The 26,921-nt window shown below is 37.1% G+C and overlaps 3 protein-coding genes across 4 annotated transcripts; 2 read left to right on the forward strand and 1 right to left on the reverse strand.

Moving 5' to 3' along the window:
- The first annotated feature begins 1,311 nt into the window (after window positions 1-1,311).
- On the forward strand, window positions 1,312-9,688 carry LOC136264155 (uncharacterized). Its single transcript, XM_066058860.1, has 2 exons — window positions 1,312-1,431; window positions 5,659-9,688. The coding sequence occupies exon 2, from the start codon at window positions 5,661-5,663 to the stop codon at window positions 9,585-9,587; it is 3,927 nt and encodes a 1,308-aa protein (XP_065914932.1). The 5' UTR covers window positions 1,312-1,431; window positions 5,659-5,660; the 3' UTR covers window positions 9,588-9,688.
- An 890-nt stretch (window positions 9,689-10,578) lies between these two features.
- On the forward strand, window positions 10,579-17,394 carry LOC136264601 (uncharacterized). Of its 2 annotated transcripts, none has more exons than XM_066059373.1 (2): window positions 10,579-10,665; window positions 13,355-17,394. In XM_066059373.1, the coding sequence occupies exon 2, from the start codon at window positions 13,357-13,359 to the stop codon at window positions 17,281-17,283; it is 3,927 nt and encodes a 1,308-aa protein (XP_065915445.1). In that variant the 5' UTR covers window positions 10,579-10,665; window positions 13,355-13,356; the 3' UTR covers window positions 17,284-17,394. The 2 variants fall into 2 exon arrangements, with proteins under 2 accessions (XP_065915445.1, XP_065915446.1); XM_066059374.1 differs by having other exon boundaries at window positions 10,596-10,648.
- Window positions 17,395-18,664: 1,270 nt separating this feature from the next.
- LOC136264218 (protein NLRC3-like) lies at window positions 18,665-25,820 on the reverse strand. The gene is made up of 4 exons (XM_066058929.1): window positions 25,681-25,820; window positions 21,679-21,744; window positions 21,341-21,628; window positions 18,665-21,281 (listed from the first exon to the last, which is right to left on the reverse strand). The coding sequence occupies exons 2-4, from the start codon at window positions 21,731-21,733 to the stop codon at window positions 18,964-18,966; spliced, it is 2,661 nt and encodes an 886-aa protein (XP_065915001.1). The 5' UTR covers window positions 21,734-21,744; window positions 25,681-25,820; the 3' UTR covers window positions 18,665-18,963.
- Window positions 25,821-26,921: the final 1,101 nt, after the last annotated feature.

The raw sequence follows: 26,921 nt of genomic DNA on the forward strand, positions 1-26,921 counted from the left end.
AAAAATTGACATGCCCTTATATAACATTCAGTGCTTTAACTCTAATAGAACACATGGCTGCATGTTTGATACTTCGCAAGGGCTAAAATTTTCCAGACAGGCAATGCAATATTTTACTTTTAAAAAATTTCTCCCAAATCCAACACATTCCAAACTTGTTCAGAAAGCACAAATTTGTCACTGAACATGGGAACTGACTCAACTGAGGCATTATATTATATTGAGTAACACTACTGAAAAATTTGTTGAGTGCTACATAACATAATGGAAAACTACTCCTTTGTGCTAATCTGGAAGGTAACAGTAAGCTATTGTTGAAATTCCTGCACCCATGATATAAACTCAATGATATCGAACATGTACAGGTATTGCCCTCACCTTCTCCAAATGATATTTGTATACTTTTACTATTAATAACGCTAGTAGTGGGTGAAGAAGGCAACTAGCTTGGAAGTAAATTAAAACTGCTACACTAAATATCATTTGCATACGTATCTTGATCTTGAAAACAGACAGCACAATGATAAGTCAAAAGGTTGCCAGTCCAACTTAAATACATGTATCATGCTGCTCCAAACCATATTTTTTTGTTGTCATAGTGAGTGACACTCTATTCATAGCATGTTTGATACAAGAAAGCATACTCTATACCACAAGAGCAGTGAGAATTAAAACATTCAGATTCTGTTGAGTGGTCACAGCAAACACATATGTATAGTAATTAAATAGGATTTTAGGTCTTGTGCAAATCAAATACTCCTCCGAAGAGCTGTTAGCACTCTGATTGCAAGCAGAGATATAATGAATATAGCTAACTACAGCCTTGCCTATTACTGTTCATAACACTATGTAGGTCTAACACGTTTAAAATTAACTCATGCAGATGTAGCTGGCTAGGAAAAAGATCCCAAGAAATTACTGAAATTTTAGTGATGATGCCACTAAGAAAACAGGTAATTCTAGAGAACAAAAAAATTGCGACACTGATTGCTGAGAAACGAGGACATCCTTATAGTCAAACACTATTTTGGATTAGATGCTAACTTTCTTATTCATTACTTGATTCATTCTGCGGTGAGAGGATCAAGATCAAGCCATCACCAATGCAATTTGGAAGATCCTGCCATATATAATCCATGCTGCCATCGACTTGGCGTGTTTTCACAGTTTGGAACTGGAATGAAATGTAACTGTGTAACTTTTCTTGTGTGCGATAAAAAAATAAATAAAAATCCAGTCAAAAAAAAATTGCGTATCACATATGCTACGTCACTGAGTGGAGAAATATGGGTACGTTTTATTACGTAATCAGGTGGATCAAAGGTCGAAGAGTAGCCATTGTGGTGACTTGCATTATGATCAAGTAGCCGATATCAACACAGAGAAATCCCGAATCGGACTCAGCAGTCACGAACGCTTCGACCTAGTTTGGTAAGGATCCTAAGTGTACGTCACGTCATGAGGATTATAATAAATCAATCAATCAATCATTCAACTTTATTTTCAGGGGTGGGTCACCCAAGCGTTCCTCCGTAAGAAGCGTAGTTTAGTGTTTAGAAGTACTGTTAGTGGCTCTCGTTAGCCGGGTATGGTACTAACTAGCCAGTTAACTATATGTTCTAACTGTAATGCTCTAACTCTCGAGCATAATAAATAGAGGTTCTAGTTTGGCTATGAATAAGCAATCGTGCACTGATCTCCTTCTCTTGAGAGTTTGCCTACAATGTTGCATATGTGTATGTGTGTACCTAGTCTTACAGCTTTTTTCTCTTTGTCATTGGGTAGGGAGAAAAAAAGGGTCTGGTTTGGTTCAAATACCCATACTTGTTCTGGACACACCTCCAAGTGTGACATCATCACTTCCGCGCATGTTACTGTATGACTATCTCCCAGCCACAACTGGGATCATAGAACAAGTGTGGGTGTTCAAACCCTTTTTCTTCCTAATAACATAGAAAATAATGGTCCGAGACTAGTGTGTGCCACTTTTATACAGTCGGGTTTAGCTAGATGTGCATCTCAGTGAATGTCAAGGTACAATTATGGGTTACATGTGACTCATAGCTACAGGAGCAGATTCAGTTTCACTTGAGTAGAGGACAGGGTCCTGAACCTTAAACTCACAAGGTTCTTAAAGTAAACTACTTACATGAGAACAGTATTGTGATTAATAGAAATCCACATTCTTATGGGTCATTTAACATAATTATATGTATACTTTGGAACAAAAGTAAAACACATTTCAAAGCAGAACAAAAGAAATGTGAGTAACTCATATTTTTCCTTTTAGTTGATGATAATATCAAGCTAAAATGTCAAAACTTTTGTAAGATATTCCGGATTTCCGAATAATATACCCGTTTCGTATAAATTAACACCATCTTCTAAACAAGGTGCCATAACTTCCGTGTACTCTAGTTGACAGACACAAAGTTTGGTTTATCAGATTCCTCGATAAAAGGTGATTCGATTAATGTGGAAGTTCTTTGTGTAGTAACGAAGGGGAAGCTAAAAAGGAGCCTTGCATTGCAAAATTTGCGTGTTCAGAATGCCCATAAAAAAACATGTGTTTTTCAACATATCTCTGTAAACTAACCTATTTAACAATTTGTATGGTTGGAGTCTTATTAAGCATCCTTCGCTGTGTAGAATGATACCAAATTTAGCAAATTTGGTTGAGGTTGACAACTTGTAAATTGGGATTTTGCCACCAAGATAATTAAATTTTCCAGTAGGTTAATGTATGGAACGAGTACTATGTCATCATCAGCAGTAAATAACTGTCACTATGGCAACATTTTCCCATTTGTACGGTTGGCATTGGGTAGAGAAATGCAAAGGCTTTCTTTTGCTGTGTGGTGTGCTGTAGAGATTTTGTGAGTTAAAGGTTGTAAATTAGTGTTTTTGTATGTAGTGTAAAATACATGTCTATTATTTTTATTAAGGCTTTACAGCACAAGTGCTGAAGGTCTGTAGGATACCTGGTCCTACAGCCTGTCATGTACTTTCCATTGGACAACGAATGACAAGGAATGATGAGATTTGCCTGTTTTACCAAGCTGAGGTTTCAACTTTTATTTAATTAATTTTAAGGGTTTAACCCAGTGTTTTGAAAAAATTTTATGTTGGCCACCTGGAAATGCTTGATTTTACAAATCCCATACATGTGTTTTGATATGAGCAACCTACCAGTATACATTTCCCGTACATTTAGCTACTATTAATCAAAATCCCAGTAGGACCTGCTGGTGACTGATAGCCTTTGTAGCAAGAAGTTTGAAACTTACCTCTTTGAAAAACTGCAGACGAAAGCCCAGACCATGCAGCATTGTAAGTGGGTTGGTCATTTGGGTTGCATTTTGTCTGAACCAAGTGGGTCATATATCTGCTTTATTAAATATCTGGATGGTTATCATACAGTACGGTAGTACTGTATATTAAGGATCATGGAGATTTGGGTTTTTCTAGTCAAAAAAAATTTCACCCAAAAACCAGCTTCACAACTCCACCTTGGTAGTATTGGTTAGGTATAACCAAGTCCAAAAGTGCCTTCAGTATGATCCTAAAGGCTTCCAATAAATTGTTATGAGATTTTTCAATGGAATTTTCTACTGACTAGCTAACTGCCTGCCTGCCTGCCTGCCTGCCTGCCTGCCTGCCTGCCTGCCTGCCTGCCTGCCTGCCTGCCTGCCTGCCTGCCTGCCTGCCTGCCTGCCTGCCTGCCTGCCTGCCTGCCTGCCTGCCTGCCTGCCTGCCTGCCTGCCTGCCTGCCTGCCTGCCTGCCTGCCTGCCTGCCTGCCTGCCTGCCTGCCTGCCTGCCTGCCTGCCTGCCTGCCTGCCTGCCTGCCTCCCTCCCTCCCTCCCTCCCTCCTTTTCACTGTTTGACATCACTTCGTCCCAAGACATGCTTTTTGGCATACTGCAGTACACACCATGGACTTAATTACCTTTGTCCTCCTTTGTGTCCCATTTCTGTTTGCTGACAGCCCAAGGTGTCGATTCGCGGTAGCGCAATACATGGCATCCCTACAGGCGATTTTTTTGGAGCCCACTTCTGACTAAGAAAGTTTTTCACGTTTCGTGAACTTACTGTTTTTGTTTGTTTTGAATTACCGTGTTTGTCCAGACGCCCCTGGTAAATGCATGATCAAGTTTTGTTGCCAGGAATGTTCAGTAAGGCGGTTATAACCGATACTATCAAATTTCCAATGAAATCACTCTTTTTATTGTAAGCATGGAGCACTTATTTTTTTCACGAAACCTGTTTGTATCTTTCAATGGGGTCAAGAAGTTTACCAATTTCCCAGACACCAAAATTGATGTCAGTCTTACCAGTCAACCTGTATTTTTTCTTTTGTCATTTGAGTGGAATGACAAAAGAAAAAAATACAGGTTGGCTGGTGAGACTAACATGATGTTGTACATCTGAGGCATGTGTCAAGTCTAAACTCCAACCATAATATGAAAGCCATTCATAGTCCTGTTGTTTATACAAAAATGTTGTGGTTGTGCTTTTAGCAAAGTTGTAACTATGATGCAGTGTTTTCATCCACAAGTACATAAGGTTGTCTTTATTACCCGCATAAAGAATTTTAGAGTTACTGTAATACCAGCATCTTAAGCCATAATGAATCACATTTAATATTATATGTAGTCCTCCAGCCCTGCCAGGGTGGCATTTAAGGTATTAGATGTAAGGAACTTAAGTTTTTCAGTAACGAACTTAAGTTTTTCAGTAACGAGACCAAAGAATAGAAACTTGATTATTCAAGCTAGCAGTCAGTTCTTATTGTGAACAATCACTAAACTTTTTATGTTGCTGCATGTCTGTATAGGCCTACATAGAACCACGGCTACTTAATAACCATTAAGCCAGCTCAATAACTAGCTTAACTGTGGTATTAATTGGTTAGCATGTAGCTACTAGAGCTGTGCAATAATGGTAAAACCTACGTCTCAATAAGTAACAACTGTTATATCTTGACAATTGAGATTATCTCAATAATGATGTGACATATGGGACTGTTTTGTCAATACAATTTTACAAAAGTAGTACAGAAATTTTATCGCTTCCTAACTAGTTTGACACCTTTCCACAAGTTTTTATTCTGACTGTAATTGATTTGCAATAGATTATAATAAATTATTTACTATTATCTTGATAAGCAAAATTTGTTATCTTATTAATGATAGGTGATTTAGGTATCTAGATAATCTTTTTGTCTAAATTATCTCCCAACCTTAGTAGTTTCCCTTTAAAACTTGCTTTTGTGAATACTAATAATGCAGGGCTATACTTGCTGCTTGAAGTTTTTAATTTGAATTGGGTCAGATCTGGGTTATATCTGGATTACTAGGTTAGTGGACCATCCAGGTAAGCAGTATTGACCCAGTTTTAACTCTAGTTCATAATTATGCACGCACCTTATCTACCGTTGTACACAAAAGGGCACATCTTGGGGTTCAAGTTACATCAAATTACAATAATTATGTGAACAGCATTAGTCATGGTATAGAGTTACACTTTCACAAAATATAGCAGTCAATCAGTTTAAAAAGTATTACATATTTGTCATAGTAAACCACATATTGCTTGTATTGTGAAATATTGTGGACACTTGTATGAGCTGGATGATAACATTATTTTTACTTCTTTAGCAATGAACCATTCTACATGTGTAACACTACTACTATGCTTTACCGTTGCTATTGTAAATGGCTTGACAGTTAGTCCTCAACAACGTCTCAACCATGGCAATTGTTCAGGGAAACTAGATGAGTTCTTGTGCAGCTGTCTTGCTCAGAATGCTACAATAGATATTCACCTTCTACCAGGCCGTTATGATTTTAGCCAACAAACATGTATGTTACGAAATAAGCCCAGAGTAACAATCACTGGTGATTCAACCAACAGTACTGCAATTTACTGCAATGGTTTTAGTCTTGTATTTGTCAACTGCATGAATATTTTGATCAGCAATATTGAAATGGTGGGGTGTGGAAATCTTGTCAGCGATGCAACGAATGGAAGTTTTAGTGAGGCTGTGCCTGAATCATATTTTGGTGATGGATCTCAGTTTACGTTGTTGTTTATTGTATCAGTTAACATCACCATTTCCAATTTACTTGTAAGGTACAATTTAGGTTATAGCATTATTGCATTAAATGCACTGGGAATAGTAAAATTATCTCAAGTACACATTATGAACACTACCTTTGAACAGGACGTAAATTGTAAAGACTTGGGCCGTGATCCTAAAACTGATTTTTCCTGTTCAGGAAGTGGAATCTTATTCTCTTACTTTGACTTGGAAAATGCACCTGCTATCAATAGCTTGTTATCAATCGATGATTGTGTTTTCATAGGCAATAAAAATATTGCACCATTATATTCCTTCACAGTTTTTTCAGATGTTGTTAACACTGCTTTCTATCGTGAAAGGGTGCCATTGATTGGAGCTGGTTGCATTGCTCTGTATTATGTACAACATAATTTTACAGTCACCACAAATATAAGCAATACAATATTTTACAATAACAATGGAACATATTCTGCTACTGTGGGTATTGCTCATTTGCAGTCAACACTTGGGATAACAAACTTTCATAACTGTACATTTGAAGATAATAACAGAATATCTCTTGGTGTGAATGAGATGGACATATATGGTTCAAAGCAACGAGGTGGTATTGTGCTTCTGTACTTTATTATAAGGGGCGGATTAACGTTTTCCCCTTTGCCTGTTCCACGCATTCCTAATAATGTTGAAATGCTCACTGTATCAAACTGTAGTTTCATCAAAATGGGTGGTAATAAAGGTGCTGCTGTTTACATTGAAAAGAACTCAGCAGACTATCTGACAGTGGTTGCAAGGTTCCTTCAATGCAGGTTCATTGAAAACGAAGGTGATGCAGGCTCAGCTATATTTGCAGAGGACAATAAATTTATAGTCACTGAAAGTGGTGGTGGAATACAGATTAACTTGACTGATGTAATGGCAATAAACAACATGTTGTCTCCAGCTGGTACTTTACAACATGCCACTAGTAGACTAACAACAGGAGTGTTTTCCCTTCATAGTTGTCGTGCTTTTGTTAACTGTGACCGCCTTTGTAATTTTACTGGAAACCAGCCATCAGTGTTTTATGGCCGTAATTCAGGAATAGTAATATCAGGAACAGCAATGTTTCTAAACAATACAGCAAGGTTTGGTGGAGCTTTTCATTTATTAGATTCGTTTATTTTTGTTCATACCGGTTCTTACCTTTTTTTTCAAAATAACTTTGCTACTTCATCAGGTGGAGCTATACGTGGAGATTTCACTAACACCAATGAACAGTCAGAAGATTATTGCCCCATTCAATTTGTTGGATCAATTAGCAATGCTGAGAAAGTATTTACTCTTCGTGGCATCAATCAACTTAATGTCAATATAGTGTTTGAAAGCAATTTTGCGGTGTCTCGCACCTCTTTGCAATCTATCAGTTCAAATGTATTTTACGTTTGCTCGTGGTACCCTGATACCGTCACTCAAATTAAGTTAGGAAGGGAAGCTCCTGTCATTAACGGTACACGAGCTTCTGTGTATCATGATGTACTTACATTTATTCCAAAAGGCAGTGTTAATGACCACCTATTAATTCTGGCTGATTTGCCTTGTCTTTGTGATAGTGATAACAGCTATAATATTGGTAGCTGTCTAACCACAAAATCACTAGTTTTAAATGAATCTGTTGTTCCAGGAAGGTCATTCAACCTTTCTATCATTGCTTTGGATGTTGTTGGCTCTGTTGGGTTTTCAGACAGGCTGTTCGGAGATGTGTATCATGCAGATATTTCAGATGGACAACTTCTGCTAGCGGCCAATCAATATGTCCGACCTTTTTTTGTAGCAAACAATACATGTACTACAGCAGACTTTACTGTCTTTCCAGTAAGTAAAAATTATCCCAACAATGGAACATTGGAACTTTCTCTATTACAGCAATTCACATTACGAATATTCTTTAATTTAAACAATTGCTCAGAAGGATTTATCCTTAGAGACACTGGAAATGGTATGTTTGGGTGTACATGCGATAGCTTTTTCACTGAAAGAGTAGATAGAAGATTTAGTTGCGATGCTACAACTGGGAACATTACACGACATCATCGCCAAGCTTGGTTATCAGTAATTGATGGTGACTTACAATATGCTAGGATATGTACACCCACTTATTGTCATGAAGATTTGATATCATTTGATCTCAGTGAAGAAAATATACTTTGTACCAACCATCATTCAGGAAGAGCATGTGGTGGATGTGAAGATGGTTTTAGTAGAGTATTTGGTTCTGATACATGTAAGAAATGTGATAGTGCTTGGCTAGCCACAATAGTATTGTATGCCATTTTGGGAATTGTATTAGTACTTATGTTATTCTTGCTGAAGTTTACAGTGACACTAGGAACCATCAATGGAGTAATATTTTTCTGTAATGTGATGAGCATAAATGAACACTTGTTTTTCAACACTACTATTTCAAGATTTTCATTTTTAAGGGTCTATATTTCAATAGTTAATTTAGACTTGGGATTTGAATTATGCTTCTATGAAGGAATGTCTCAACTTTCTAAAACGGGACTGCAGTTTGTGTTTCCAGTATATCTGTGGCTACTAATGCTTGTTATAATTTTCATAGCGAAAAAATACTTTCATGATCAGAAAATATCATCGTATTCAGCTCTTCCTGTTTTAGCTACATTAACTTTGTTATCATACCAGAAAATTCTCCGTGCAATCATTAGAGTGTTTTCCTTTACAACTGTTTCTTCTTCAAGTCGAAACAATATCTATGTTTGGCAACCTGATCCAACTGTTGATTACCTCACTGGCCATCATATTACATTGTTTGTCATAGCAGTTGTGTTTTTACTGATTTTTATTTTTCCGTTTGTCATCTGTTTCACTTTTCCGAGTTTTGTCTTGAGATCAAAGAGGTTGAGCTATTTCTTTCCAGTGCTTGATAGTTTTGTGGCACCTTATAAAGTCAAATATCGATATTGGTTTGGATTAAGAGCCGTATTGTTATTGTACTTATCTGGAATGGAAGCCATTATTTTTTCTTATCCTGAGTCACTCTTGCTTTCCAGTGTAATAGTAGTTGGAGTCTTCATGTTTGCACAAGGATATATCCATCCCTACAAAACAACACTCAACAACATTACTGATTTAATGTTTATGGGAAATTTCTTCATGATAGCCACCATATCCCTGTACTTCTATCCAAGTGTGTATGGGTATGAAGACGTGAACATTGTTGTTCAAGTATTTGGCTATTTGAGTTTTGCAATATTTTTCTTAGTCGTTTTATATCACTGTTATTACGTGACCCGGCATAAGCTTTGGAACATTTACCTGACCGACCGTGCTTGGAAAGTTATCAACAACTACAAGGACAAATATGGTTTGCTGTGGGAACCAGTTACTGTGAATGCCAAATCTGATCATGACATGCATAACTTCACCAGTCACACATATCAAGGAGTTACTGACAATAGTGGAACAATGGTGCGATTTCGTGAATCACTTCTTGAACACATGTAACTATAAGTAGCTAACATTGTGAATGTGCAGTGTGTTTAGTGGAACCCCTCATTATATTTTATTATTAGCAGAAGAGCTGGCGGCCTCAGCTGTCTTAGCAATCCCTAAATGTCTAATGCCTTCTGTGCTCTCCCTCCAGTGCCTAACTGAATAAATAAATGTTTATGTTGTATTCAAACATGATATTGTAGTCTGTAGTGTGTTATGGTTGTTGTTGTTGTCGTAAGAAAAGATGTAACAGTGGCACTCAGCAATAAAACTGTTCATCTGAGTGGAAGTATAAATGACTGACACACTTAGCTAGTTTAGCTACTAGTCATACATAGAAAAGAATAAGTTTTAGTTTTCATCCATTTATTTGATTTGATTTAAACTTTACAGCATGCATTGTGTACAGTTGCAGGAGGATTGTAATCAACAGTATTGGGGTTACAGTACTAAATCTACTGCACGGAAATACAAAATGATTAGCTAGGTGCATGGGTTGTCAGGTCTAAAATGTTAGTTTAAAAACATGTCCATACAAATGATAAATCTTAGCCTTGCTCTTTCTAGATAACGATAGGTAAAGGCAGGACATTCCATAATGAGTCAAGAGATGCTTAGCTAAATTTTAAATATGATTAATTTTTTGCCACTTGTGGAAGGCCTAGCTATATGGACATTAGTATCACCTCACCAAGTAACTACCATACGTAGTATATAATATCTATGTAGCTACACGCACACACCAACACACACTGAAACCTAGGCCACTTTAAGGCGCTTTTCTTTTAGTGTGTTTTAGATAGAGAAACCTCTCTATAGACATTTTGGGATACAGAATTTTGGCCACTTAGAAGCTTTCCTTTCTTTTGGGACCAATTTTTTTTTTAAATGGAGGTTTTTCTATTGTGTCCTTAATTCGGGGAGTTTGTTTAGAGAGGTTCCACTGTACGTTGTCTCGGACGCCGCGAGATCAATTAAGAGCCACGTGACCTTATGTGATACAGTACTTTGTCACGTGAAAGTGAACAATTTTTACTAAATCCGGCTACTGGTGAACGACGATTAAGACACAAGTGAGGAACTGCATATGGTGAGATTACACTTCATAGGCACATACATTGAACTTACGTGGACTCTGACCCCGCCGCTGTAGACCGGTGACCTTGTACAGCTTTGCGCCCTTAAAAAGCCCTCAATAACTGAACACTTGATAACGCTGCAGACGTATTCCTAAGGCGGGTTTTCCGAGCAAGAAGCTTGGTCTGGCGAGAACTTGGGCAAGGGATCAAAATCATCGGCATCTTCTTAGTTGGTACCGAGTTTTTATGTGGCAGTCAGTACTGTTCACAGGTAAAGTTACAATACGTTTAGTTGCTCTGTAAAATTAATGCCAAATTGAACAAACTATACTAACAGGAACAGGGATAATCTAGCCTAATTCTTCAGCCATAGTCAGTTCTACAGTGTATTAAATAAACCTATTGTATGTATAATTTCATTGTGCCTTTTCCTGTGGTTCCTGAAGGCTAGCAAAGTATTATTCACGTGAACAACAAAGTTTATGAAGGCAGAAGGTCGCTGTTGAAGAAAGTGGCTTAATCATAAGGCCACTTCAAGAAAATTCCTTGTTTCCCATTTCATTGACCTCAAAAATACATGCAGGCAGGCGGTTCATCATTATAGATATTTCCACTACTTTTCGAAACTCATAACTACCTTACAGGTAAAAATACAGTAAAAGCAGCTGGGGGCTTGGCCAGGAATTGTAGTGGTTGGTCAACCGAGCACTTAACTTAATTTTGAGTTGACAGCAATAATGAATGACCATGCGGGAAGAGAATCTGCATGCAGGTGAGAAATGGAAAACAATGAATTTTCTAGGGGTGAGATCATAACAATAGAGATTTTCAACCTTTTGAATTTTCATGTATATTTTTGCTGGTGAAAATTTCATATCATTAGGAGTTTCATATTCAAATTTATGACACTTATAATACAGTACAATAGTACTGTATATATAGTAGAGACCACAAAGGAGTAGGCGTGGCCCACAAAATAATATCACCCAAAAAACAGCCTCAATTTCCCCTGACAATGATGAGGCAGTATTGGTTAGATGAAACTAAGCCCAAACAAGCTTTCAGATTGACCCAAAATGCTTTCAACAAGTTGCTACAGAATTTTTTTATTTAATGGAATTTTCTACTGACTGAGTAAGTAACTGACTGACTGACTGATGCCTTCAAACAAGCATAACTCGATAATGGCTAAGGCCACAGGCTTGATTTTTTCACTGTTTGACGTCGCTTCGGCCCTGCAGGTGCCTTTGGGCATACCACAGTACGTACAATGCATTCTTCATGGACTTACCAGTGTCCTCCTTTGTGTCCCATTCATCTTTGCTGACAGTAAAAAGTGTCGATTTGGCAATAGCACGTGATGGCTTCCCTTCGTAACGGAAATTGTCCGTATTTGTCACAGTGGCTATTTTGATAGCAGAGGTGCTTTTCAAACAGTTCTTGATTAATACTGCTGTGTAACGGGTTGAACATAACCAACAACAAGCGTAATGGATACTTCACTTTTCAGATGATAATTGATAGGGGCGTGCGGAACCATTTCTTTTGGTATGTGTGGATTGTAGAGGTGCTTTTCGAACGGTTCTTGATTCGAAATGCTGCGTAACGGGTTGAACATAGCTGACAATGAAGCGTGATGGATACTCCACTTTTCAGACGATAATCAGGGCACACGGTGCCATTTCAGATGCAGTTTGCTTGGGTTCACCAGTCATAATAATTATTTACAAAAAAAAGTTTGCGGACAAGTATGCAGAAAAATTTGGAATTTTCAACTAGAGTAGGGACCACAGCACATTGATAAAAAGTTCTGAAACAAGCTGGAGTAGTGCATGATATTAAATCACAGTAAAACAACAAGAAGTGTTAGCACAGTAGGGATATAACACTTCTTGTTGTTTTACTGTGATTTAATATCATGCACTACTCCAGCTTGTTTCAGAACTTTTTATCAATGTGCTGTGGTCCCTACTCTAGTTGAAAATTCCAAATTTTTCTGTGTGCTTGTGATATTGTGCTTGGTGCTACATGATGTACAGGAAATCCCTGAAATTTCCGTACTCTTAAAATCACTGATCTATCAACTTCTTTTGCTAATATCTCTTGATAGGAACCATCAATTGAGGTGGGGTTTGCACTAAAATGATTCTAAAAGATAGCACAATATTTGCCTCACCAAAGAATTTAAGGAATGTAAATATTTAATTTGATTTAAAATCCTTAATAACAACATTTATATCAGTAGGCTAGCCGGTTATCCAGCTAAGTAGTGATTTTAGATCTATCGTGTTTTTGCATCTGTTGCAAAGTTCCATGACTCAATGTTCATTTATGGGTAGGTGAGTTGAGAATCACCACTAGCTAAACTTTTAACAAGGAAATGGTTGTTTTCCTTTGTGTCCCATTCTTTTCTCCATTACTGCAAAGGTGTCAATTCACGGGTAGCAATGTTTCATTTTAATCTTGGTGAGAGTGTTTTGTAATGCTAGATTTGACTTTAGATACTCTTTTCATCACATCGAATATTGCTATGATGATTTGCAGCAGCATTTTAGGGGGATACCATTTTCTTTAGGGGAATCCCTACTATAAAATACTAAGTACCATATAACAAATACCTTAAACAACAATCCTAACTCTTGTATTTTAACTTGGTATAAAATAAGAATGCTGTGTATAACACAATTCCTTTTTTTATAGCAATGGAGTGCCTTTGCTTATCAAGATTATTTATGCTAACTCATTTACTCTGCATCATCACCAATGTTGCTGAAAGCTTGACAGTTAGCTCTCAGCAGAATCTCAGTAATGGAAATTGCTCAGGAAAATTGGATGAGTTTTTATGCAATTGCCTTGTTTACAATGATACAATAGATATCAACCTTTCACCTGGTCAATACAACTTTACCCAACAACAGACATGTATTTTGCAAAATAAAAACAAAATATCTATTACTGGAAATTCTGTAAATGATACCACTATCTGCTGCAATGATTTTAATCTGGTATTCATCAATACACAAAATGTTTTAATCAGTAACATTGAGATGGTAGGCTGTGGAAATCTTGTAAATGATATGATAAATCAGAGTTTTATCAATGCTATTCCAGTATCATACTTTGGTGAAGGATCTAGGTTTACACTGATGTTCATTTTATCAGTTAATGTGACCATTTCCAATTTGCTTGTAAGGAACAATTTAGGTTATAGCATTATTGCATTAAATGCACTGGGAGTAGTAAGATTATCTCAAGTACAAATTATGAACACTACCTTTGAACAGGACATAAACTGTAGAGACTTGGGCCATGATCCTAAAATGGACTTTTCCTGTTCAGGAAGTGGAGTCTTATTTTCTTACTTTGACTTTGGTGAGAAACCCAGCTTTAATAGCTCTTTGTTAATAGACAATTGTGTATTTCAAAGAAACAAAAACATTGCTCCATTAGACTCCATTGAAGCATTTGCAGATGTTACTAACACTGCTTACTACCGTGAAACTGTACCAATTATTGGAGCTGGTTGCATTGCTCTGTATTACGTGCAACATAATTTTACAGTCACCACAAATATAAGCAATACAATATTTTACAATAACAATGGAACATATTCTGCTACTGTGGGTATAGCTCATTTGCAGTCAACACTTGGGATAACAAATTTTCACAACTGTACATTTGAAGACAGTAACAGAATATCTCTTGCGATGGACGAGAATGAAATCTATGGTTCGCAGCGTCGAGGTGGTATCGTGCTTCTGTACTTCATTGTAAGAGGGGGGCTAAACATTTCATCCCTCCCTGTCCAAGATGTTCCACATGAAGTTGAAATGCTCACAGTATCAAACTGTAGCTTTATCAAACTAGGAGGTAATAGAGGTGCGGCCATGTACATTGAAAAACTATCTGACGACTATATAACAATTGTCACAAATATCTTTCAGTGTAGGTTTGTTCAAAATGAAGGTGATGCTGGCTCAGCTATTTTTGCCAAGGACAATCAATTTTTAGTGTCTGAAAATGGAGGGAGGGTTAAAATAAGTTTGTTAGATGTGGTGGCTATTAACAATACTCTTTCACCAGGTGGAACTTTAGAGTATGCTACTAGTAGGTTAACAACAGGAGTGTTTTCATTTCAAAACTGCCGTGCTTTCATTTATTGCAACCAGTTGTGTAATTTTACTGATAACCAACCGTCAGCACTATATGGACACAATTCAGGAATAATAATATCAGGAAGAGCTGTGTTTGAAAACAATGTAGCAAGGTTTGGAGGAGCTATTCATTTAGCAGATGCTTTCATTTTCGTCCATACAGGATCCCACCTCTTGTTTCACAATAACTTTGCTACCTCAACTGGTGGGGCTATTTTTGCAGACTATACTAACACTAATGAACGATCAGAAGATCATTGTCCAGTTCAATTTATTGGACCAAAAAGTTTTAAAATAATCTTTAGTGTTAGAAAAATTGGTCGCTTAAATATCACAATAAAATTTAGCACTAACCATGCTGCCCAACATACTTTGTTGCAGTCTGTTACTGCTAATGTGTTCTATGTTTGCTCATGGTATCCTGATTCAATCATTCAGATAAAGTTGGGTGAGGAAACTCAAGTCATAGATGACACCCGAGCCTCTGTCTATCGTAGCATATTTAAGTTTATCCCAGCGAGTAGTGTAAATGACCACCTTTCAATTTTGGCGTACTTACCGTGCCTCTGTAGTGATGGCAACAGCTATAATACAACACAGTGCTTAATAACAAAGGCATCATCTTTGAGTCAGCAAGTTGTTCCTGGAAGATCTATCAGTATTTCAATAATTACGTTAGATATTGTTGGGTCAGTAGGATATTCTGAGCAGCTGTTTGGGGACATTTATCACACTGATGTTGCTGATGGACTTTTGGTACTAGCACCTAATCAGTATGTACGACCATTTTCTGTAGTAAACAGGACATGTACCAAAATAGATTTTACTGTCTTTTCAAGGAGTGAAAATTTTCCAAACAATGGAACACTAGAACTTTCACTGACACAACGATTTAGTTTGAAGATATTCTTTGACTTCAGTAACTGTTCAGTAGGATTTATGCTAAAAGATGTAGGAAACAGCATGTTTGGCTGCACATGTGACAGCTTTTTCATTGAAAGAGTAGATGGAAGATTTAGTTGTGATGCTACAACTGGGAACATTACACGACATCATCGCCAAGCTTGGTTATCAGTAATTGATGGTGACTTACAATATGCTAGGATATGCACACCCACTTATTGTCATGAAGATGTGATATCATTTGATCTCAGTGAAGAAAATGTACTTTGTACCAACCATCATTCAGGAAGAGCATGTGGTGGATGTGAAGATGGTTTTAGTAGAGTATTTGGTTCTGATACATGTAAGACATGTGAAAATGCTTGGCTAACCACAATAGCATTGTATGCCATTTTGGGAATTGTATTAGTACTTATGTTATTCTTGCTGAAGTTTACTGTTACGCTAGGAACTATCAATGGAGTAATATTCTTCTGTAATGTTATGAGCATAAATGAACATTTGTTCTTCAACACTACTATTTCAAGACTTTCATTTTTAAGGGTCTATATTTCAATAGTTAATTTAGACTTGGGATTTGAATTATGCTTCTATGAAGGAATGTCTCAACTTGCTAAAACGGGACTGCAGTTCGTGTTTCCAGTATATCTGTGGCTACTAATGCTTGTTATAATTTTCATAGCGAAAAGATACTTTCACGATCAGAAAATATCATCATATTCAGCTCTTCCTGTTTTAGCTACATTAACTTTGTTATCGTACCAGAAAATTCTTCGTGCAATCATTAGAGTGTTTTCCCTTACAACTGTTTCTTCTTCAAGTCAAAACAATATCTATGTTTGGCAACCTGATCCGACTGTTGATTACCTCACTGGCCATCATATTACATTGTTTATCATAGCAGTTGTGTTCTTCTTGTTCTTTATATTTCCATTTGTGATTTGTTTTACTTTTCCAAGTTTTGTTCTGAGATCCAAGAAGTTAAGTTACTTCTTTCCAGTGTTTGATAGTTTTGTAGCACCATACAAAGTCAAATACCGATATTGGTTTGGATTAAGAGCTGTATTGTTACTATACCTATCAGGAATGGAAGCTGTGAATTTTTCACTTCCTGAAGCGTTGTTGCTCTCAAGTATAATCACAGTTGGAGTTTTCATGTGTATGCAATCGTATATTCAGCCTTACAAGACTACCCTAAACAACACTGTGGAATTACTGTTTATAGGAATTTTCTTTCTTATTGCTATGGTAACACTTTACCTCTATCCAAGTACCAATGGATATGAAGATGTAAACATAGTTGTTCAAGTTCTCGGTTATTTAAGTTTTTTCATGTTTTGCTTAGTTGTCGTATACCATGTTTATTCTGCTACCCGGCATAAGCTGTGGAACATTTATCTAACTGATTGTGCTTGGAAAGTTATCAACAAGTACAAGAACAGATACAGTTTGTTGTGGGAACCAGTTAATACCACCAATCATGATATGCATGACTTTAGCGATCACGCTTATCATAGAAATGATAATGGATCAATGGTGCGATTCCGTGAATCTCTTCTTGAACATATTTAAATACATAAGTGTACTGATTGTTCGTATGCTTTATGCTGGTATGCTTTTCTAGTGTACATAGTTTGCCTTTTAAAATATAGGGTTTTGAGCTTCAAAATAATTATAAAATGTTGTGTGGGTTTGGTGGTATATATACCATTGTTGTTTCTAGATACTAAAAAATTCAAAGATTTAATGACATTTTTTTTGCTAAGTAAAACTTCCAAGATACATAAATAATTGATTTTCTTGGTATAGTGCTACTATGTGTCACTAATGCCAAGTCTAATCCGAAGAAACCCGGCACATGTTAAAAACAACCATCAAAATAAACAAAGAACATGTAGTGATGTCATGGCTACAGTTATTTCATTGATATTAGCATCACTGCAGCAATTCATTGGCAGTGGATGGAGAACATACAGTACTCAAAAGTGGGAGACCAGGGGGGCAAAGTCATATGGAATGGCTCTAAGTTATAAAGTGTTTAGAATCATTCTCTGTACCTTAGTGCGTGAAGTACACCAGCATGCAAAGCATACCAATACTAGGGAGTCGGAGCATGCCCCCACAGGAAAATTTTGAGATTTTAATGTTTTGAGATTGAATGTGAGAGTATTTTCAGTGGTACATGAGCACTCAAATAGGATACTCCTATAATAATATAGCAATGACTATCATGACTGCAGCTGTAGATACATACAGCAGTAAATTAATGCAATTCAGACAGAGTCATGCTTAATGTGTTAATGGAGACAGATTGAATTAATTGCATTGCAGAACCGATTCTTCTGAATGTTCTATTAGAGTAGTTAGGTGAGTGCTCTATTAGAGTATATATCTCAATCTCGTGCACTCCCAGCACTCATTCATGTAGCATTCCATTTTTGCATAACCTTTAGCACAAATTCTAGTACATCAAGGCAAAGTAAGTTGGCTAATGACTACAATAGTTGTTTTACTTTAGCAAATGGCATTGGAAAAAGTGAGGGGGCAGTCCTCTCCACTTGTGTGTGTGTGGGGGGGGGGGGGGAGTTTCCCCTCTCAGGCCCCCTGCCCCCCTATTTCTCCGCCTCTGTTTGTTTCCACCGTTTGATTGAGGCTTGCATATATACTACAAAAATCCAAAGTGGTTGATCATGAGGGAAAACTAGGCCTTGTTGAAAATATACTCCAGTTGAAAATCATGATATCAAATGATGGTAGGCCACCACCTCTGATTCCATGACTCTTGGTCATCCTAGCTTTGAAGGAGACATTCAAAATGATCTTACAACATAATTATATTTTTGTTGACCTTTTGTCTTCTTTATACCATAACTTTACATGCTTTGTTCAATTCTTTCCTAATTTGGAAGGTAGTATAACAACATAATCACCATTGCAATGTAGGTACATTCTTAATTAATAAATTTGAACAAAGAACCAAAAAGTTTTACATGATCAACAATAAAACACTCTTCAAGTACAATTCATTGTGCTTGAACACATTTCTACACAAAAAAATTGCACACAGCAAAAAAATTGCATGAATGAAAAAATGTTACTGTTTTTCTAGCTTCTTGGGCAGCTATTATAACATTGCATGATAAAGACAACATATACAGACACTGTGTAACTTGTTCAATAATGTGAATTATATAACAAATAAATTTCCTAGCCACATGTGGTGTTATATTGATGTATCTGTAAACGTATTGGTTACAAAAATGTAGCTGTAATTTGCAACTTTGATTCGTTATCTCTCTTACTGTTTATTGACTCTTTGAGCATTGTGATGTGTGGTTCCAGTTTAGCAAAATCACCGAGACTGATTTTCAACTTTTTAAGAGTTTTATTCTCCACTAAAGACTGCATAATGGTTAGTACGGCTCCTTCACTGAACATGTTGCTTGATATGTCGAGTTGCTCAAGAACACTGTTAACCACCAATAATTCTACAATGCTGCTGACTGCTTCATCACCAATGGAATTATTATCTACCCAAATTACCTTTAATTTGACATTCTTGTTTCTTGCTAACGAGGAAAAAAGCCTATTTGCTCCACTGGATGACAATTTATTGTTTGACAAGGCTAATTTTTCAAGCGTTGAGTTTTTCAATAGATCTAATCCATCTGTAACTCTGTTGTTGAAAATACTTAGATGCTTCGTTTTACAGGAGCTTGCAATTTCAGTAATGAGGTCTGATGACTGTGATGTCAGTGAGTTAAAAGACAAGCCAATGTTATCTATTGTAACACCACAATCGACTAGTGACTGATGGAGCATCCTCAGTCCAGCATCTCCAATGTGGCATTCAGAAAGATAGAGATTCCACCAATACTTATTAGATGACATACGGAGAAAAAGTGCAAGACATTGCACATCACCAGGTAATAATGGCATGGTGCTCACACCATTTTGAAGACTTAATTCCTTGTATTTGCACATTTTCTCAGTGATACTGCTACATGACTCCTGATCATCAGCTTCATAGAAGCATTGGAATAATCTTAGTGATTTTCTGTCATCTTCTAAAAACTTGGAAGCAATTTTATTAGTGTTTGTAGAAAAGAAAGATGAGATAATATTTTTCCCATAGGAGGATAAGAATTTTTTGAAACAAGGACGCTGACCTTTCGTCAAACCAACATACAGAGCAAAAGTGTTAGTGTAAAATTCAGAGAAGAAATTTGTTTGAATAAATTGCAATTCCTTTTTAGGAGGAAGACAGGTAATTTGATAAGCTGCGAGATATTCTTGTATTGAGAAATGAATAAAATTTAAAGTCTTTGTTGGAGCACCCAAGAACTTGGGATCCTGACTGTAGTGCTCAACTGTTTGCAATAGCCCAAACCCATTAATTGCACCAGGGAAGGTTTCAATTTCTGGACAAGCTGATTTAATGTCCTGCAAAGAGAACACCAGCTCACTAGTTTCCAAAGACTTGAGGCACAAAACAGAGAGTTGCTGTATTATCACTTTGTAAGGCTGTGGGAGACTGTTAAGATCAGTAATGGTGTCAATGGTTACATTGTGTTTGGTAAGGTGGCTCCGTATTGCATGGCAGATGAAGCAGTTGTATAATGCTGCAGAGCTATTAGGAAGAGGGATTCCTTGTTTGAACAACCACAACAATACCGTCATGTTAAATGGGATATAGCAAAGACTACTTATGGTTGGGTGGATATCAAGATAACTCTGTAGATGCTGTAGTTTACCAGGTTGGCCCTTGAGTGCATTTTTAAAGAACATCAACTGGTCATCTGGAGAGAAGCCTAAGATGTCAACTTGACAAAGAGAATTGTTTCGAAGACTAGTAGAAGCATGTGGACGAGATGAGATTACTACAGCAGAAAAAGGCAATATTTCGTGATTGATTATTTTAGATATGAAACTATACTTTCTTTCTTGCATAGGAAGTTCATCATAGCCATCAAGCAAAAAGGTGACATTTCTTCCATTTGCTTCTGATATGAGGTCCACACATATCTTGCAGATTTCTGATTGCATGTAAAAGTACCGAACAAGATCAGTGATTGAGGACATTGCTTGTACAGTTGGGTCTCTAAGCAGTAATAGAAAAACAAATTGGCTTTTAATCAACTGTTTGCTTTGCGCCCATTCGTAAGCTATTTGCTTCAACAAGACCGTTTTCCCTAAACCAGGGGCACCTTCTATTAATATAGTTCTAGGTAATTTCTCATTTGGGTCATCCAACGGGACAAGGATATCTGCGATATTACGTGTACTTTTGCTTTCTTTAAAACATTCAGCGAGAGCTTTTGCCTCATTTGAACCACTAGGAAAAGGTTGACCCCCAGTGGCTGCAATGATGCTTTCAACCTTACCAGCTCCTTTTGCTTTAGCCAAGGCAATGACTTGTTTTTGCGTGGGCTGGTTTTTATGGTGAATTAAAGCAAGTGTTGTATACTCTTTAGGCTGCTCTGGTGGCCAAGCATCATTTTCCACACTGAACCTAGTAGTAACATAGCGTTCTTTGAGATCAGCAGAAAGTTTGCTGTCTACTTTAATTCCTACGGTTAAAAAGAATGAAATAAAAGCCAATATCATATAATTATACATATGTACACACCTGTCGTCACTCTGCTACTTTTTATGCTAGCTGCAGTTGATAAGACTTTTCCTCTTACAATTCTACTAATGGCACTATCCAATCTACCCCATGTTGGTGAGTTGCCCATCTGTAGCCATTTCATCAACATTGCAGCACATCCATCTTCAGCCCTGTTGTGATGATCCTTAGAGATGTTGGCAATGTGATAGTGTTCCAGTCCTAGTTCAGCTCCAATAGCCTCCCAGTGAACTGCATACTGTGACACAACATTGTGATGTAGATCACGCCAGTCTGGAGTATCACCCTCTGTTAATGGTTGTGTGCATGAACCATAATTCAAAGATGTCAAGACTTACTTTGTTTTCCATCTGGTATAACAGTAGAGTAAAGTTTAGACTGTTTAGTTGACATGGTTCTTTGGTCTAATCATACAATAAAAAGACTATAGAATCTGTATGTATAGTATTACATATAATATAATCATACAACACCTGTGCTGTACAAAATTGTAGATAGTGGTTTCCAGAAACTCCCTTCAAAATTTGTGTTTATAGACTTAGTTAGAGAGGCACACCAAATTTCAAACTATGACAATAGAAAAAAATGGCTATAGAACAGTGTGTACAGCCTAAGAACATCAATTTTCACATTTCATTTTTAAACCATGTGAGTGACCATTTTCCAAAAAGTGTGTGTGTGCGTGCATGCATGCATGCGTGTGTGCACGCACACACGTGTGTGTGTGTGGTGTGTGCATGTACTTATCTACCTATGTTCATCTGTATGCACCCACATGAGCAAAACCATTAAACGGTAGCAGCCTGCACGTAAGGGGCGGGTCCCATACTTACACGAACAAAAATGCAGGGCAGTCTTGTAGCTTTGTCAAGAGAATTATGGGGAAAAGCACGGTAGACAAACTATAAAGATTGAGAAGATATAATATACTTTTGTGCATACTATGTTGTTTAAAGTGATTTGTTCAAGCAGTGCCTAGCAATGTAATTAGAGAATTACAAATGATTCACTAATTTTGAAATACAAAATTACAACAATTAATTTTGATTATTCTGCATGCATTATTACAAAACAAAAACCTTTAATTATTAGCACAGTATTTAACATTATTTTATACAATGTTGAGGCTATAGCTGGCTGCATGGCACCTGGTTTTTAGAAGTAGCAAAACATCAACTTTTTCAGGCATATATCACAGTCACATAATTCATCATAATTGGTAAGCAACCACAATTGTTAGCCATGTTTTGGGTCAATTTTGTGACTGAAAAGTGCCTTCTCACTATTCACGATGGTCTATAGTGAAGTGATCAAGTATCGAGTTGTTGAATGAATAATACTGAGCTCATTATAGAATCAGTGAAGAAGTTAGAATTGATGAATAATGTAATTAGCCACCTATTTCACAGAGCCAACGTTGAGGAATTCCATTTCGAACCTAGCCCTGCTTCCCAGTGTCACTATATCCAGCTCTTAGTGAATAAATGTTATTTACTTTCACACTGACCCAATGTGCACCATAGAAAGTTGTCTCAAAGCATTGCCGCCTAGCAACCATTGCTAGTCCATGTCGCCATACGTGCAAGCCTCTATTCTGAGGAGTAACAAGAGTAAACATGTCCACAATTGGTTACAAGGGAAAAATCTGTGGTAAGGTTGAAATACTCTAATAGAGCAGTCAATTGTACTCCAGTAAAATAGTCACACAAATGGAATCTATTAACAAGCTTCTTATAAGAAAAGTATGAATTTTTAAATGACTCAGTTATTATTGAGCATTGGCTAATAATTACTGTTTGTGTTTGGATCAGAATTCACTCAATATTCACAAATTAGAATTTCCAATCTTAGGCCATGCCTACTTAAATAGTTATTGACCAACCCAATTTTACTAAGATATTAAGGTCACATGAACGTAGAATTCAATTTCTAATTGTTTCAAAATGATCATGATACTCTAATAGAACAGTCAGTTTTTCTACGTTTGATCTCATAAAGCTAATGAGGAGTAAAACCCCAAGGAAGAGCACACTAAACTATAAGTCCTAGCAATAGATATATATATATTGACATCCATCTAGGCCAGTGCCACGCCCTCATTATGAAGGAAATGTGTGACTGTCTCAGCAAAAACCTGACTTGTTCGCACTATTAAAAAATTTTTTTATTCACTCAGCAATATTTGCAGTGTCCAAGTAATGGACCACCAAAGTTTAAGCCTTCTGTGGTGTGTAGTTTTGGAATTATAGTGCTAGACAGTAGGAAGAGCAAGATAATCGATTTGTACAGTGACTATATTGAAAATAAACTACAGGCGCTTACATTCTCAGCCATAACTTCCGTTTGGATTAGTCTACAACATTACAATTTGGTTTAAAACATTCACCATGGATCAGTACATCAGCCAAGGTATAGTATTAGCCCTGTAGATACTTGCACATATGGATGTGAACGCGGTTTGGTAGAAGAAATGATGACAATTTTGTTTACGTTTACTGCATCATAAACAAACACACGTGACACGCATACTGTTGGAGGTTGAGAAGCGAAACAAAGATTTTCGAACTCCCCATGAACAGGCGAATAAGATGGTATATAGTTTTAATTGATTTGAGTCTTCCTTCTTCGAGTACTGGCCCGATAAAAACTTGCAGCAACTTTTCAAATAGGTATGGCCTTACAAAGGCCCATACGTACACATGCCTCATGACTACCCCATACATCACAACTTTAGGACACACACCTCATGACTACCCCATAGAACACAACTTTTGGTTAAGAGAGTAATGGATACAGGCTGAGGCCCATAAAGTATTTTAGGTACTACAATGTAGGCTTACAATGTACCTAAATGTATGCATAAGTCAACTTACTGCTACAATTGGATACCCCTAAAGAAGCAACTGTACAAAACAGTAACTTCATGCTTAATTGTATTAATTAACATTTTAGATTCATCACTGAATGTAAATTAAGAATACACACCTATCAATTCTGGCGTAATTTTGAACTAGTATATTTTAAAAATATTAATTAAAAATAAAGTAGGGATTCAAGCAATAAAATGTTACAGTAGTGAAACAAGAGATAAATGATAGCATAGCTCTGTGAGAAAATCCCTACATTGGCATGTTGTAACAACTATTTTGTTGAATGCCAAAGTAGTAATTTTTCTACCAAGCTATGCTGTAATACCATCAATCATCTCTTGTTTCACTACCTTTTATCTTACTTCATTTTTAAAATATTTTTTAAGTTTGTTCAGTTTTTGTTTTTGTTTTTTTGTTACAGCATATAGCTATACAGTGGATCCTCGCTATAGCTGTACAAGTATGACTGTTCTATTACACTGACTGCTGTATTAGAGTATCTCAAGTCAGCCTCTAGCCTACCAAGACTGAGGCATGGTCACTATTCCTTATTTTCACTGTGTTATTATTATAAATACAGCTAAACCAATAAGAGGTGTGGTCATCATGTTCGAGTAAATAGATTGTTAACAAGTGTGGTCTTTGCACTCAATTGTTACCAATCAACCAAGATCATTAATGGGTGTGATCTCAAACCTATCGTGAAGTTGCAGGCATCTACTGGGCATCTAGTATCTTTTACAATAGTGTAAGCGCTTAAAATAATTTTGTGGCATCTAAATATGCTGCTCAAAGAAAGTCTTAATATGGAAAATTAACACCTGGATATATGGTTTCGTTGCATGAGGAAGTTGATGACCAGCCTGATTGAAGATAAAAGGAAAGACAATGTGCAGAGGGCACACACTCGTCAGAACCCAAAAAGGCACATTCCACTGGTGAGTTTGTTATTCTGGTGCAATTTGAACTGCAAAAGTGATGAACTCTACTGCAAACGGGACAAAGTCTATTGCAAAGGTGACGAATACAGGTTCCACAATACAACAAGGTGACTGCCAATAAGGATAGAAAACATACTCTACTGTATAGCCAAACAATATTCATACATCATTCCTGTGGACATTATCAGCCTCATGAATAGTGAAAGCTGCGCAATATGAGTTTTGGTAACCATAACACTTTCCACAGCTTCAAGTTTCAGTCTGACCTTACTCATGCTAGGTATGCTCATGAATAAGCTATTAGCCAGCTGTTGGTATCAAACAGTTCTGGTACAACCTTAGCTGGCAGCAGTATGGCATAGCGGATCAGTCTGGTATTAAGCGCGGCCCAAGTTGTGGTTAGTGGGGGAGGGGGTCCCCTTTAGCTTTCTGCACGTGACTGGAACAGAAGCAACAACGTCTATAATTAAATTGATCACCGGACTATATTGCCCACCCACATATGAAATTAATGGAAATAATAGCTCACCTGTTCTCAGTCTAGCCGGCTTTACTGGGTGTTGGTTGTCGGGAGGACTACAATCAAGGCGCCCTAGTGGGCTATGTCTTTGTTCTTTTTTTTTTTCTGTTTCAGTAGCTTAATTCCTCTAGCAGTGCATTCCAACTCGCTCGAAGGCCTCGACTCTAATTAAATATCGGAATTCACGTGATCCAAGTGGTTTGGCGTATTTTTGGGTGGCACACTTTTTGACTTAAAACGTGGAAAAAAAACTAAAAAATATTCTGAGTTCGATCTCACTATTTGTAATGGATAGAGGCGTAGCCAGTATGTACATCCAAATCGTACACACAATTAAGTAGCTATACCCATCAAAAATCATACATTTAATTAGTATGGCGCCGCCCGCCGATTTAAGGTTTTGCGAAGGGGCGGGCGGCGCCAGACTAACATTTACAGGTTTTTGCAATTGAATTCGGCGACTTTGCAATTGAATTCGTCCCGTTTGCAATTGAGTTCGTCGCTTTTGCAATTGAATTCGTCCCGTTTGCAATTGAATTCGTCCCGTTTGCAATTGAATTCGTCCCGTTTGCAATTGAATTCGTCGGTTTTGCAATTGAATTCGTCCCGTTTGCAATTGAATTCGTCGCTTTTGCAATTGAATTCGTCGCTTTTGCAGTTAAATTCGTCCATAACAAGAATGGCAGCTGGAACAAACATGAAAACATGATGTAGCAGCTGCTACAAGTACTTGTTCAAGTACAACAGTAGTAAACAACTCTTTATAAGGCAATAATTCTTCCTCTACAGCCTCTCCAACAACATTCCAAACTCTACTACGCCATTCGCGATGGGTGTGGTCACTCGCGAGCAAGCTAATTAACTTGTCAGACAGCTATCAGCTTCGCGTACTACCAGCTTCAATTACCTTCTAGTGTCTCAAGTGTAACTCTCCAAGGCATAAATAGTTCATCTCTTAATGAACGGGTTGGTTTCTTGGAGCCGTTTTGTTTATGACGAATTGTAATGCAAACGCGACGAATTCTATTGCAAAACCGACTAATTCAACTGCAAAACCGACGAATTCAATTGCAAACGGGACGAATTCAATTGCAATACCGACGAATTCAATTGCAAACGGGACGAATTCAGTTGCAAACGGGACGAATTCAATTGCAAAGGCGACGAATTCAATTGCAAAAACCTGTAATATAATCATTGGCTATAGTCTTTATAATTATTTTATTATAGTGTCTGTCCAGCAGATCTTT

The sequence above is a fragment of the Dysidea avara genome, chromosome 8 (assembly GCF_963678975.1).
Source record: "Dysidea avara chromosome 8, odDysAvar1.4, whole genome shotgun sequence".
Taxonomy (NCBI): Eukaryota; Metazoa; Porifera; class Demospongiae; order Dictyoceratida; family Dysideidae; genus Dysidea; species Dysidea avara.